Source organism: Ochotona princeps, chromosome 13, assembly GCF_030435755.1.
Source record: "Ochotona princeps isolate mOchPri1 chromosome 13, mOchPri1.hap1, whole genome shotgun sequence".
Taxonomy (NCBI): Eukaryota; Metazoa; Chordata; class Mammalia; order Lagomorpha; family Ochotonidae; genus Ochotona; species Ochotona princeps.
Genome location: NC_080844.1, coordinates 33,111,698 through 33,126,435, shown reverse-complemented (window position 1 = coordinate 33,126,435; position 14,738 = coordinate 33,111,698). Strand labels below are relative to the sequence as shown.

Sequence of the window (14,738 nt, the reverse complement as noted above, 5' to 3'; positions counted from 1 at the left end):
TGCTCTACACCTACAGCTTCCACCACCTGGTCTGCTGGTGCAGCAGGTCCAAGTCACTGCCCTCAGGCCCTAGGGCATGAAGGTGGGGGTCAGGAAAGGACGAAGCTCTGCTGTGTGGCAGGGACCAGCTGAGAAGGGTATCCCATTAGCAACAGCAGGTAGTGGTGGTCACTACACCTGGCATGGCCCCCAAGGCACCAAGTCCTCTCACCTCGGATGGTGAGTGTGCTGGTGGAACTCTTAGTGGGCGTGCCCGCGTCGCTGGCCACCACCCGCAGCTGGTACTCGGCGATGCGCTCACGATCCAACTCAGCTGTGGTCATCACCACACCACTGCTGCTGTCGATGACAAAGTCTAGGCGGGGCATGCCCACCTGCATGCGGTAGGACACCAGCCCATTCAGGCCCTCGTCCAGGTCGATGGCCACCACCTGAGGGACAGCAGGGGCTGCGTGAAGGGTGGCCACACCAGGGCTATGCTTCTCCCCTCCTCCCTGTTGGTTGCAGCTAGATGTACCTGCCCCTCTATGCCCCAGACTACCCATGGTCCCCCTGCACCCTCCAGGACACCTTCCAGGGAGCAGCGTGTCAGCTGAGATGTCCAGACACACCCTCTAGTTCAGGTGCACTAAGTGAGGCTGGGGTTGCCGTAGGAAAGGACATTTCTAGAGCACGGCTGAAAGCCACTGGCTGTGACACCGGCATCCTGGATCAGGGTGCCAGTTCCAGTTCTAGCTGTCCAGTCTTTGATCCAGCTCCCTGCTAAGGCGCCCAGGAAGGCAGAGGAGGATGGCCCAGGTGTTGGGCTTTTGCACCCATGAGGGAGACCAGGACAGAGTTCCCGGGTCTGGGAAGTCCAGCCATTGCAGCCGCTTGGGGAATAAGCCAGTACACAGATATCTTCTCTGTAACTCCTTCAAAGCAATCAATTACTCTTTTTTTAAAAAAGTTTTTTTTTAAACATTCACTGACAATCTCACCACTGTTTATAAAGCTCTTTGTTCCTGGGCCCAGTGTGATAGCCTAGTGGCTAAATCCTAGTCTTGCACACCCGGCATCCTATATGGGCACCAGTTCATGTCCTGGCTGCTCCACTTCCCATCCAGCTCCCTGCTTGTGGTCTGGGAAAGCAGTTACGGATGGCCCAAAGCCTTGGGACCCTGCACCTACATAGGAGACCTAGAGGAGGCTCCTGGCTTTGGATAGGCTCAAATTACAGCCACTTGGGGAGTAAACCAACAGACGGATGATCTTTCTCTGTCTCTCCTTCTGCCTATAAATCTGACTTTACAATAAAAATAAAATAAACCTTTAAAAAAAATCCATCCCCATGGGCATGGCTTATCCCGAGTCCTTCTGTCTGCATCAGAATGATGCTGACCCAAGTTCCCCCTACCCCAACACACAGCGAGAGTTTCACAGAAGTGGGCTCAGGCACCTGAAAAACAGTAGTTCAAATAAGAGCTGCGGGTGAAGCGAACGCTTTCAGATTGAAAGATGTCAAGCTCATCTTGGTCTCATCCTCATTCGATAAACTAGACAAGGGAGAGGCCCAGCTTAGCCTGGATGCATTCTAGGCTGACGGGACGGTGGGGGCGGGTGGTGCTCACTGCTTCCACTTTAAGTGCCCTTGACTTCAAGCTCTGAGAAAGTTCTGCATGCCAGACAGGAATCTTTATTGTCATCTACTTGAAAGGCAGGCAGAGAGAGGGAGGTGGAGAAGGAAAGGGAGGAGAATCGTTCATCTGTTGGCTCACTTCCCAAATGCCTGTAATAGCCAGGGCTGGACCAGGTGGAGGGCAGGAGCTAGGCACTCTCCCAGCAATGTTATCTGAAGAGGTCCCAGGTAGGACCACAGAGACACACAACTCTCGCCAGAACCTCTCCCTGGATCTGGAGACAGCTTCTGGACTACACCTTCCCAACGACTCCAACCACATCCCAGGAGCCCAGCCCCCTCCTCTGGGAATTCAGCAGGTGGGCCGGTGGGCTGATGGGCCACATCTTCCTCTGCTGAGATCTGGGTCTGGGGCTTCCTGGAGCCCTCCCTCTCAGGGAACTTTTCTTCAGGCACTGGCATTCGTGTCTGGGACATCAGCTCCCCCTCCTGGGGGCCGGGTGCTAGCAGCCAGGGCACACTATGAACCTCCTACACAGACATGGCTGCAGGTCCGGGGCCACTGCTGGGGTGTCCTGCCCAGAAGGCCTGGGTTTTTCCAGGCTGGCTCAGTCACGCCCCCTTGAGGACAACCCATTGTAGCAAACACCGAGGGCTCCCTTGTGTTTACAGCAGTCTGGGAAGTAGGTGACCTGCAGCCCAGCCAGGCTCCTGGGTGCTGAGACCTCCATGTCACAGGAAGGCACAATGGGGCTCAGGGGAAGGTAGGAACTTGCTCTGAATCACAGAACACAATGAAAGACCTATATATTTCAAAGCCCATGCTTTTAACCACGTGTCTAAATGGTACCTGCTTTGGCATTGGACCTTTAGGGGCTCCCTAACCAGGCATAGGATGCCAGTAGGGGTAGGGCCTAACCATGCACAGAACTGTCTGGAGCTCCCTGGAAGACATGCCACAAGGGTCAAGGCTACCTCAACTTTGTGTTTTAGAACCTCTTCTAGTTTGGGGCTGCACCTCTATAGTCAGATCATGAGGACACTCTGTCTTGGCCTTCCCAGAATTCTGCCCTTGCTTCTCTCCTGCCTCCTTCCCCCTCCCCTAAGCTACTTGGCCTCCACGTTCAAGCTCCAGACCCTCCTCTTCCAGGAAGCCTTCCCAGCCACCTCAGCCATTGCCTATCTCTCACAGTGCTGACTCTCCAGGCCCAGTGCAGTTCCTGTGCTGTGTGGTGGCCTTAGCTTGGCACCCCTTCCCCTTTCAGAGTTGGGGCACCTCACCTGGTACACAGAGACACCGGTAGCGGTGCCCTCCAGGACCTCAGCCATAAAGGGCAGGTTCTGAAAGGTGGGGTCGTTGTCATTGAGGTCCAGGAGGTTCACGAACACAGTGGCACTGCTGGTGGCCCTCAGAGGGGGTCTGCCACCTGTGGGAGGAGGCAGGTGCCAGGGAAAAGGGACAGAGAGAAACATGGTGGGGAGGGGGCAGGGCAGTAGCTCCAGAACCCTCTGGCCCAGTGTGGTAGACAGAAGACCTGGGCCCTGCCCTCCATAGCCCCCTCTGCCTGCTCTGGATGGCCCCAGGAGCCCCGGGGATGACCCGTCTCTACAGGGTGACCACAGGCTCAGGGTGTGGGCGTACAATCAGTGACAGAGATGATGATCCGGCGCATGAGCTCTGCCTCCTCGGGGTCGGGGTTCTCACGGTCCAGCATGATATGCGTGGTGCGGATCTTGCCCGTGGTGCTGTTGAGGCTGTAGAACTTGTTGGGTGGCTGGATGCTGTACACCAGGGTGCCATTCTCCCCCAGGTCTGGGTCCACGGCCACCACCTGCGGAGCAGACCCCATGCCCTGAGCCCAGCCCTGGGTTGTCCCTGTTCACACAATGGTCCTGGGGTATGGGAGGTCAGGCAGGCATGTGGCTCCAGCCCCAGGTAAGGGGGACTCTCGTTCAGCCCCAGAAGTGGCTTCTGATAGTTTCTGCTAGGTGGGGGATTCAGAGCTTGGGCCTCTCTGGCTTCTTCACCTGCCAGCTTTGAGCTTGGGGGAATGTCTGTCCCCACTGGGCCTCTCAGGTCTGTAGAAGTGATGGCAGCTACCTTGCCTCACACTAGGAGCCCACATGAGCTGTTGCACCTGACAGCCCTCAGCATACACCTGTGTGCAGCAGGCCTGTCCCTGTCCTGTAGCTCTTTATAGTGGTGCCCATTTCACAGATGAGGCACAACGAGATCCCAAAGCTTTCAATACCAGGAAGTGGAAGGGATGGGATTTCTACCCCAGTTCTGGGTCCTTCTAGAGCTGACGCTGATAGTCAGCAGGTCACACTGCCAGCACATCCTTGCATCATTCCTATACGGACACATAGGGTGACCCTGTGCGGGCAGATAGCATAAAACCATAACAGGCCCCTATCATGAACTTCCCTGCAGTGGGTAGCGGGGAGCCTGGGTTCTTTGCACAGCCCTTGAAAGGACTGGCAACCCTGGAGTTTGGAAAACAAATGTTCACCCCCAAACACTCTTCCTTCCTTTGCTGTTTCCACCTGTGTGTGATTTTACAGAGAACTGAACTTGTATGACACTGATCACAGGCAGGGGAGGGAGCCAAAGGCTGGGTCCATGTGGAGGATGGGACCCGGCAAGTTGGGGCAGTCCCAGGGCTTGGGAAAGGTGGGGTTTGAGAAGGAGGGGGTTGAGCCTCCATGGAAAGGGCAATGCCACCCCAATAAGGGGAAGGATCCTAGATCAGGGGCCCTGGGGACTCCCCAGCCACCACTCTGGTCCCACCCCACAAAGGGATTAAGGACTAAATCATCCAACCTAATTGTGCCTGTTTGCTGCCTGTGGGATCCCTGCCCCTTGCATGGCAGGCTGTGAACAGGAGGCCAGGGGCCAGATGAAGTGGATCCGAGCCAGCGAAGAGGGACTGCAGTCCCTGCATCATGCCAGGACAGCCCATCCTTCAGGCACTGGGCAGTGACGGCCAGGCCATACAGGTCCTCCATCTTACTTGTCGGGGGGACTTTGAGCTTTGGCAGCAGAATCTGTCCCTGCCCTGGCTTCACCCTGGCCAGAGATGTCTCTGAGACCACCAGACCAGAACAGACAGTTGGGCAGCCCTGGCTAAGGGCTCCCAGCTGCCTCTGTCCCCTGGGAAGTGCCCTTGGCATGTCACAAGGGAGAGAGGCACCCCTCCCTGCCGAGCCTTGTTGCACCAAGGTTGGGCGTGTGGGAGAAGGGGCTGGTGGCTCCACATGCATCTCACTATAGGGAAACTTCGCTGCCAGTTTTCTGCATGGGAAACTGAGACACAGGGCTGGAGAATGGGTTGCCCCAGGCCAGTAGGTGACCTCCGTTTCACACAGGGCAAGTCCTTCTTCCCCAGCAGGGCCAGAGAATGTTTAGGGTGGGTGCTCAGGCCACTAGGCCCCCTTCCTGGGTGGGTGGGGCACAGGAGAGGACTGTGGGCTCTGGCCCTCCCTGCAGGCTCCCTGCTGGGCAATTCTGTCAAATCTCTCCACGTTTCCCTCATTTATTTCCCATTCACGCTCGTCATTTTTTCTCCTGGCCTGACGGGAAATAATTCTCCCCTTCTCCCCTCTCTTTTCTTCTGTTAGAGGGCTTTGAAAGGCTCTAAATCAATGCCCATCAGCAGGGCCTTGAGGAGGCTGCAGGAGCCCGCAGGGAGAGTGTCTGATGACCTCCTGGCAGACGGACACGTGTGTGCAGATGAACACAGTGGTGCCCATGTGCCTGGCCACACCTGTACCCCAACTGGATACATATGGGGGCCCACATTGGTTCATCCACACACAGGCTCTGCAAACCAGTGTGACTCATCTGCCCCAGGCCTCTACCCCTGCAAGGCAGCCCGGGGCTGGGGTGCACATATAGGTGGGGCAGGTCACTCTGCAGCAGTGTTCTGACCAACTGCCATACATTCGTGCTGTGCCTGGGGTTCAACAGTGAGGAGCACAGCAGTGGGGATTCAGTGGGGTGGGGGACAAAGATGATGAGAGCAGATGTTCCTCACCATGGGCCATGCACCTGTACCCATTCTTGTGTGCTGATATCTGACAGCTCCTTACAGCTCAGCCATGACCTCACAAAGTGGACACTGTCCAGCCCCAATAGGTAGGGGAGAAGACGGGCACAGGATGGGTAAGCAAATCCCTCCAGATCACACAGCTGGGACCAGAGCCTGGGCCTGTGCGACTGGTGGGGAGGCCGAGGCTACCCACTTAGGTACTGGGTTATTTGTTTCTTAATAAGCACCAAGTGTAGGCAACAAATATGCACAGACTGCGGGCCCAGTTCAGGAGGGAACAGGGTGAAGAGAGGGCACTCCGGGGAGCAGCGGGCACTCCGAAAGACACAGCATTGTCAGGGCAGATGAAGAAGGGGCAGGGAGAGGAGGGAGAAGAGAATTTGGTGGGGGTGGGGCAAGGAAGAAAGGACTTGTGCGAGGGCCCAGAGGTAGGCAAGAGTTCCTGGGTGCAGGAGGGGGAGGACCCGTGTTGTGTGCATGTGTTCACACATGTGTGAGCATGTGTGTGTGTGTGTGTATACCGGGCATGCAGTGAGCAGATTCATCGTGTGTGGACCAGCCCCGGTTTGACTATTCCCTCCTCTTTGCTGTCACCTGGGGTTCCTGCTCCTCCCTCCCCCACACCTGGCTGCAGCCCTGGACGCCACTGTGAGGTCTGCCAAGACCCCAGGGGCCCTCCCACAGTTCATTCGGATACATAAAGCTACATGGTCTTTAGAAAGTTCACAGAAAATGGGATCAAAAGAAAATGTATTTTGGTGCGAAAATATTTTTGAATTCATGCACATCAGGGGTCTTCAAAGAGATCGGTGGCAATGTGTGTCACAAAAATTATACACAAGTTTCAAGAATTCTAGGCAAGCAAAATAAACTTACCTTTCCAGTTCATTTCCATGAACTTTTTGAAGTACCTCCATGTGTGTGCAAATGCACATGTATGGCTACAAAATTTGAACTTATGGGGCTGGTGCCCATGGTGTAGTAAGTTATATCTCTGTCTCTGGGGCTGGCATCCCCTATGAGGGCTGGTTCAAGTCCTGGCTGCTGCTTCACCTATTATCCAGCTCCCTGCTTGTGGCCTGGGAAAAGCAACAGAGGATGGCCCAAAGCCTTGGGACCCTGCACCCACGTGGGAGACCAGAAGAAGCTCTGGCTCCTGGCTTCAGATTGGCCCAGCTCTAGCCATTGTGGCCATTTGAGGAGTGAATCAGTAGATTGAAAATCTCTCTTTCTCTTTCCCCCTCTCTCTGTAAATCTGTGCTTCGAATAAAAATAATATCTTTTTTTAAATCTGAATTTTTATAATTGTTCCTTTTGAAACTACTTTGCCACATCAAATCTGATGACTGTAATGACTTCCTGACAATCATCAAATGTAACTGGGAATTCCAGAGACTTCCAGAAAATTCTCAAGACTTGTAGAAATTTTAGCCATTCCCTAAGCTGCAGTATTGCACATGGTAAACATTGACTACAGCAAGTGCTCATCTTGATTTTGCTCTTGTAAATTTTAGACTCCCTTAGGCACTGAGAAGTTTCAGAGCACCAGCTTTGTGCCTGCCCTGGAGGAAGGCGTAACCATGCCTGCTCTGCCCACAGGGGATGGGGTGGATGCGCAGGCTGAGAAGTTGGCTGAAGGCTCTTGGCTTTGCCCCTGGAGAGACAGGAGGTGTGGGGCACCTGAACAGGAGTGTCATGATACCCCCTGAAGACAGGGCTGGGCACTGCTATTTCCTATATCTTGGCTCTGCCAAGCACATGGCAGGGCACACAGTAGATGCTTGTGGGAGTCTGGTGGGGTATCCCTGCAGAGGGCGGAGCCTTGGGCAGCTGGCCCCTGGTTCATTGTCCCTTGCTCATGGCTCAGACACAGGGAATGTGGGAGACCCAGACAAGGCCACCAGGGACCAGAGCTGGAAAAGACCCAAGGTCAAGTGTAGTTCCCACCAGGCCAACCCTCTCTGCCAAGCAGGTGAAATCTTTGACAAGGACATCCCTGATTGGTATCCTCCAGAGCTGCCTTCCTCTAGAGCTACACATTCTTTACTGGCCTTTCAACTCCCTTGGGAGGAATATTCTAGAAATATAAGGTGCTGCAAAGAAGTTAACCTAGGGTTCAGAGGCAGGCTTCAAGTCCCCAGCTCTTCGGGTCCCTCTATGTACCATCCCCCAAGTGCCCACAAGGTGGTAGCAGAGAGGCCCAGTGAGACTTAGAACAAGGCAGCGCTGGGTTTCCCAGAGTTGCAACTGACCGGGCAGGAATCCACTGACCTGGGGCTTGGAAAATCACATGTCCCAGCTCTCTCACCTCTGCCTCACCCCTGGGATGGCAGGGACACACACACTGGCTGAGTGCCTCTTCGAGAGTAGGATGTGGCAGTGTGAGGCCTAACCCCATGTCTTGTCCATCCTTCCAGGAGAATGCCTCTCCTACCTGGATGCAGGAGGACCATGCCTCTCCTGGGCATAGCTGATGGTGGAAGAGGCCAAGGCTGCTTGGGACCCCAGCCGATCCCTCCTCCTGTCCTGTCCCAGATTCTTAGTTCCTCAGGACCTGGGCCACTTGCCAGGGTACCACACGAGCCAGCAGAGGGATAAGGGCTAGGCCAGGTGGTTCCTTGCCACAAAGTCAGACAGACCTATGTCTTGGGGGAGGGCAGCGCTGTGGCACATAGAGTTAAACTGCTGTCTGAGGTTTCGACAGCCCAGGGCTGCAGCGTGTGGGGCTGCCACAAGGCAGGCCAGGTAGTAGTGAGGCTGTGCCCTGGGGGTACAGGCCTCCCCAGGTGAGGTCAACCAGGGCGCAAGGTTGAGGCAGGAAGCTCACCAGCGTGCTTCTCAGAGCAGAGAACGAAAGATGTAGGGGGCTCGGCCTTGATTCTCCAGGCCACGGGTCTCCAGTCTGGATGCCCCATGGCTTGGCTGTGTGTCCTTCCCCACCTGGTCATTCCCTACACTCAGACCTCAGCATACGAAGCTCACAGTGAATGGCAGCTGCTCAATCCTGGGCCAGAAATCCGTGCAGTGGACTTCACCCCCTGCTGGGCCAGTCCCGGGAGCCAGCCTGGTGGAGGTGCTGAGCCAACAGAAGACAGCAGGGATGGAAATAGTAAGGAGCTCTGTTGGGGCAGAGCTGGAGAGTGCTGCTTGACAGTGACCCCCCCTCAGGCAGGTGTGACTTCTGGGCAGCACCAGCCTCTGGCTGCCCTGTCACCGTGCCTGGGTTGCCAGTGGCTTCCTGTGACACCGGTGGCTGCCTCCACCAGCCAAGAAGCACTCAGAACTCAGTTCCCAAAGCTGTTCCAGAGGCCACCATGAAGTCAGCCAGCCCCACGTGGGCAGACCTCTAAGGGTCATGCACCCCTGGCAAGGCAGCCTGGTAGGTCGCCATCCCACTGTCACCTACCGTGGTCACGTCTGAGTCTGGAGGTGTCATCTCCACCAAGTTGATGTAGTATGGGGTATCCTTCCAGGTGGGGTGGTTGTCATTGATGTCCAGGAGGGTGATGTTCACCTGTGTAGCCACAAGGAGGAGCTGTGGACACACACTTTGGTCTCCCAGAGACCACCAGAGAGATCCACTTAATTCCACCAGCATCATCCACAATGGGAGCCTGGAGCAGAGCCTGGTCTCTGGAATCTGAGAGGGACCCGGGCTCTTTCAGGAAGTATGGGGAGGCAGATGAATGTATGTGTGAGATGAGTTTGAAAAATGGTGATCGATCCCTCCTGCCCTGTCCGTGGTCTTGCTGCAGGTGACTGGCAGGGTGGGGAATTTGAGGATGAAGTGCACCCATCTTCACGCTGAGGCCAGCAATTTCCCTGCTCACCTGCCACCAGGCACGTTATTTATAGGGACCGAGTCCTGTTAGCAGGGGTCTCCCTAGCTGGGGCGGCAGAGGGCACTGGGTTTGGTTTTTTTCTGGAGTTCCAACCAAGTCTGGCTGGACAGGGATGGGGTAGCTGCTAGCATAGGGGCGCCTGGGAAAGACTGAAGCGAGCAGACAGGGGATAGAGGTGGTGGGCAGGACACCCGGTCACTAGTCCTCCTCCTCCTCCTCTGCCATTCAGGGTCTGCTTCTCACCTCCCCCATTTTCTCCTGCAGGCAAGAGCTCATTCTAGGGTTCCCCAACCCTTTCCTCTAGCTTTCCACTCTCTGAGGTGCCCTGAAGGGAGGTGATGCGGCCATGGCTCAGGACTCGAGGCCTTTGCTGGCCCTGCCCAGAATCCCACTTCCTACTCCGAGCTACCTTTCCTGCCAGAAAGACTGCCTGTTTCTGGATTTTGGGTGGGTATGCCAGGAGGGAGGGGCCTGTGGGCTTGGGCCTCCTGCCCCCTGCCCGGCTGGCCTCCTCTCCCATGTGCAGTCCCATGTGGCAGGATCATGCTTCCCTCTAGTTGGCGTGGTCCAGGGCCATGCTCCATCAGCAACAGGCTGGCACCTGCCGCTGCAGCCCTCTCACACTGGCCCAGAGGCCTAAGGGAGGCAGCCCAAGGATGGGTCAGCGAGCAGCCGCCTGACCAATTGAGGGGAGCCGTGGGCACTCACGGTGGCGATGCCGGTTTTCTGGTTGTGGCCCACACCTCCGTCCAGTGCGCGGACAATAAGGATGTATTCAGACTTGGCCTCCCGGTCCAGCAGAGACGTGGTGGTGAGTTCACCTGCCGGGGAGACAGATGGCAGTGAGCTGCCAGGAGCTGTTACTGTGGGCAAGGAGGGGTGCATGCCCGAGCCCTGGGAACTGCCCCACTTCCCTGGCCACGAGCCACCCGCTGCCACCTGGAGACTTCTGATATTGTCCTTGCACCTGGAGCTAATTACCCAAACCCTGCATGCCTCAGTTTCCTCGTCTGGCCAAAAAGGAGCAATCAGGACAGGTATCCCAGGGCTGCCGTGGAGTTCACTGAGCCCATGGCATGGAGGCCCCTGGGAATTCACTCACGGGAAAACAAGAGGCTCACAAGGAGTCACGGGAAAGGCATGCTGAGAAAAAGCTAGGCATGAATTATGCCAGAATCTATTTATCTCATAATCCTACTCCCATGGACTCAGAGCAGCCCAGGACAGGAACAGGCAGGAAGCACTGTACGGGTTTCACACAGATATGACATGTGATGTCTTAGTGGACAGTTGAACCTGCGCTGGCTGGAGCAGATGTGTGTGTGTCCACCGTTTGTGACTGGAATTCCCTGTTGGAGTGCCAGGCTGCCCCACTCCTGATCCAGCTCCCTGCTAATGCTCCTGGGAAAGCAGTGCAGGATAGTTCAAATGCTAGGGGCCCTGCCACCCACGTGGGAGCCCCAGATGCAATCCCAGCCTGCCGAGTTTGGCCTGGCCCAGCTCCAGCTGTTGAGGCCGTTTGGGGAGTGAAGCAACAGATGGATGGCCTCTTTCTTCACCCCGCCCCCACACTCCCTCTGCTTTTTAAGTAAATAAATGAATACATAAATAAAAGAATGCAGTTTTATAACCATTTCTTACATTGCTTTTTAAGTGTATAGACAAATTATTGGCAAATATAAACATTAAAAATAAGAAATAATTGTTGTCAAGGCTTTTTTTTAATTTGAATTTTGGTATAACTGAAATACGGAAGTCACCCCGTTGGTAAATGTTTGGTAACCGACTCCTCAGAATCAGGTTTTCACTCATTTTCATGATTTAATTCTCCCTAACCAAGACCTTTTTATAATTGTTTTTCTTTTTAATTTGAGAGGCAGACACAGGTAGAGCTCCCCTCTGCTGGTTTAATTTTCAAATTTTCCACAATGACCACAATGGAACCGGGGTGAGGCTGGAACCTGGGAATTCAACCCAGAGCTCCCACAGGGGTGGCAGAGACCCAGCTGCCGCAGCCCTCATGTGCTACCTTCATAGCAGGGAGCCAGGACTTGAACCAGGAGCCTGGGCACTCTGGGACGGGGGTGTCTCCGGTGGCATCTTAGCTGCAGCGCTGGCACCATGGCCTGGTTTGCGCTTCCAGCCCGCTGGCACTGAACTCTAGAACTCTTGAACTCTAGAACTCTTGAACACCTGCTCTTGGGAGCCAGGTAGCACTCCAAGGCCCGGCCTCCTTACTACCTGGCCTGGGCAGAGGGAGAGGGTAAGTACTCTGAGGACAGAGGGACTTGCTCTGAACTCTGGTTATGCCCTTTGCTGGGGGCTTGACCTTAGCAAAATAATCTCTTTGAGCCTCAGTTTTCTCATCTGTAAAATGGAGATGGGTATGCTTCTAATCAGATGCTGGGCGAGGGGTATAAGGGAGTCATCGGGGAAGCCTCTACATTCTGACACTGACTGCTTTCTCTGTGGACACGAGAGTCCCCCAGGCCTGGGATGGTCCCTAGGAGCTTTCTCATCTCAACCCTTGCCTTCTTGGCCAGCTGGCCAGTCCTCTGGCCTTTGGGGGGCTGGCCTGGGTGCTGGGGCTGGAGGACGAGGTGGTGGAGATGCTGAAGCCAGGAATAGAGCGAGGCCAAGACCTGTCCCAGCAGAGCCACTCTCCTGGCCCTGGGGGTGATGTCAATTAATTGGTAGGGTAAGGAAGAAATTAATCTCATAAAAGTTTTGAACATGAATTTGTTGGCATGATAGATGGCCTCTTCAGTGTGGGAAATTAGATCCCATTAAGACCCCCGTCATGGAGCAGGCCAGACTAATGTGACCCAGGGGCTGACGGAGCAGGCTTCCACTTTGGAAGCTAAAGAATCTGTGTCAGGCAGCAAGTAGAGGTCCCTGGCATCAGCCATGGGGGAGAAGCAGGGACTGTGCTGTGCTGTGCTGTGCTGTGCTGGACTGGCCTGGGCTGGGGTGGGCTGGGGTGGGGTGGGCTGGGGTGGAATTGGGGCTAGGACTGGGGTGAGGCTTGGCTGAGGCTAGGCAGGCCTGGGCTGGGCTGGGCTGGGCTGGGCTGGGGCTGGGGCTTGGCTGGGTGTAGGAGCGGCTGGCCTGGGCTGGGGCTGGGGCAGGCCTGGGGTTGGGACTGGGCTAGGACTGGGATTGAGCTGGGACTAGGCTTGGCTAGGCTGGGGCTGGTGCTTGGCTGGGCGGGCCTGTGTTGGACCATGCCTGGGCTAGCTGGGCAGCAGGTGGCAGCAGGGGTTTCCTGTGGGGTCGTTGTGGGTTCTGCAAGCAGGAGCTCAAGGTCTGGGATTCCTCTGTTAAGGCCTTAATCTTTTTTGTGCCTCGGTTTCCTCATAATGCTGGCACCTGTCCCTTCCAGAGTGGAGGAAATGAGGCAATGACAGTTGGAGTGTGCGGCACTTTGTATTCATGCATATTAATAATTTCTTCATATAATTAATGATACCATTAGCCCACTGGAGCCATGAGTCTTCAGTCCTCGGATGCAACCAAGCACACATAGAAAATATGCAATATACTGATGCCCAGACTTTTTCTCTTTGTCATTCACTATCTCCTAAGCAACTCAGGATGACACCTACTTATGTAGTGTTTGCATTGTATCAGCCAGGATAAGTAATTGAGTGTTGATTTAAAAAACAGGAGGACTTTGGTTGGTGTGAGAACAACAGTATTTTACGGAAGGAACTCGAGCACCTGTGGCCTGGGTGTCTGTGGGGTTCCTGGGGCGATGGAGCCTGAGGGTGACCCTGACCAGCGAGTCTCTTGGGAAGTGAGGGTAGTGGCTTGGCTGGCCCTGGGCAATGCAGTGCTGCTTTGTAGGACTGTCCTAGGAGCCGGTGAGTTGATGATTTTTTAAAAAATTTTGTTTAAAAGCCGAAGAGAGAGAGTTATCTTCCGTATGTTGGTGCACATGGCAAGTGCTCCCAACTGCCAGGTTGGGTCAGTTCAAAGCCAAGAGGAGCCAGGACCTGAGTATGTGACCTATCACCTGCTGCCTCCCAGGTGCACGTCAGCAGGAAGCAGGCTCAGAAGAGGATTCAGAATTGGGATGTGGGGCTCCTGGTTCTCAGCAGCAGCAGCCATCAGCTCCCCAAGCTTGCAGGAGGGGAGCAGTTCGAGGGCAGGTCAAGAGCCAGCACCATGTCAACCACTGGACATTGGGAGGGTTGCCTCAAACTTGGATCGGCGAAATCGACAGCATTTCAGAACTAACCAACCACTTGCTTAGAACCCTCAGAACAGGCACCACATCAAATCCTGAATTGATATGGGGTGGCAGTTCCCCATCCCTGGGTACTGGGACATTTGGGAGTCTGGGTGTGGCTTCCCCTTTATTTCTCCCCTTCTCCCAGAGACAATAAGAAACAGAGAATTTGGAAACAATGAGTTCACCCACTTTTCCCTAACCCTCAATCTTTCCCACTTTGATCAACCATGTAATCATCATCAAAAATAAAAATTAAAAAAAAAAAGGGCCAGCTCCAACCAAGGAGGTATGGTAAGAGGAAGACCTGATGGTCTGCCTGGCCCCTGATCACATGTGCCAGGGAAGTTCAGTGTCCCCCAGAAGTCTTTCTGTATAGAAAGGGCAGTACTTGGTTCAATCAATGGGAGGTGGACACAGGTGACAGACCTCACTTCCAAACCTGGCCTGTAAACCCCAAGACAAGACGAGGCTGGGGTCCGGGCTCAGCACCGCCTGGGGAAGACTGTCCATTGGATATCTACCTTACTTTGAGCCACTGACAGATCAGGTTAGCTCTCTGGTGTCTGGAGTTCCCTTACCTCACACAGAAATGGATGCTTGAAGTGGGATAACCCCCATGTCCAAAAGCTTGACCTGAATGTCATGCAGATCAGGACCCACTCCTTTTGGCACCCCAGCCCTTAGCACAGCACCTGGCTCAGAGCAGGTCTCATGCAAGGGCCCAGGTTCCTCCTGGGCTGGCGGGAAAGCCTGGAGTCTCCTGTTGCTTGTTTCTGCTCCCCTCCCCTCCCTGCTTCAAGGAGGAGGGAAAGCTGCTCGGAGGCAGGGGGAGAGAAGAGGAGGGGGCAGGGAGCTGGGGTGGGAGAAACATGGACAGTCCCTTTGGTGCTTTCAGCCTTTTGGGACTGTTCTAAGCCCATCTCATCCATACCACAGACTCCTGTGCACACAATCACCCTAACTTTGCAAGTGGGGAAACTGAGGCATATGCT

The 14,738-nt window shown here is 54.9% G+C and overlaps 1 protein-coding gene across 6 annotated transcripts in view; it reads right to left on the bottom strand.

The window, feature by feature from the left end:
- The window catches only part of CDH23 (cadherin related 23), a 375,667-nt gene that overhangs the window by 87,001 nt on the left and 273,928 nt on the right, over positions 1–14,738 (bottom strand). For all 6 annotated transcript variants that reach the window (XM_058671237.1, XM_058671240.1, XM_058671242.1 and 3 more), the window contains 5 exons: positions 10,221–10,333; positions 9,077–9,184; positions 3,261–3,450; positions 2,900–3,045; positions 212–431 (listed from right to left, as the gene is read on the bottom strand). In XM_058671237.1, the coding sequence (XP_058527220.1) occupies positions 212–431; positions 2,900–3,045; positions 3,261–3,450; positions 9,077–9,184; positions 10,221–10,333 (777 nt within the window). The remainder of the gene's footprint in view (positions 1–211; positions 432–2,899; positions 3,046–3,260; positions 3,451–9,076; positions 9,185–10,220; positions 10,334–14,738) is intronic.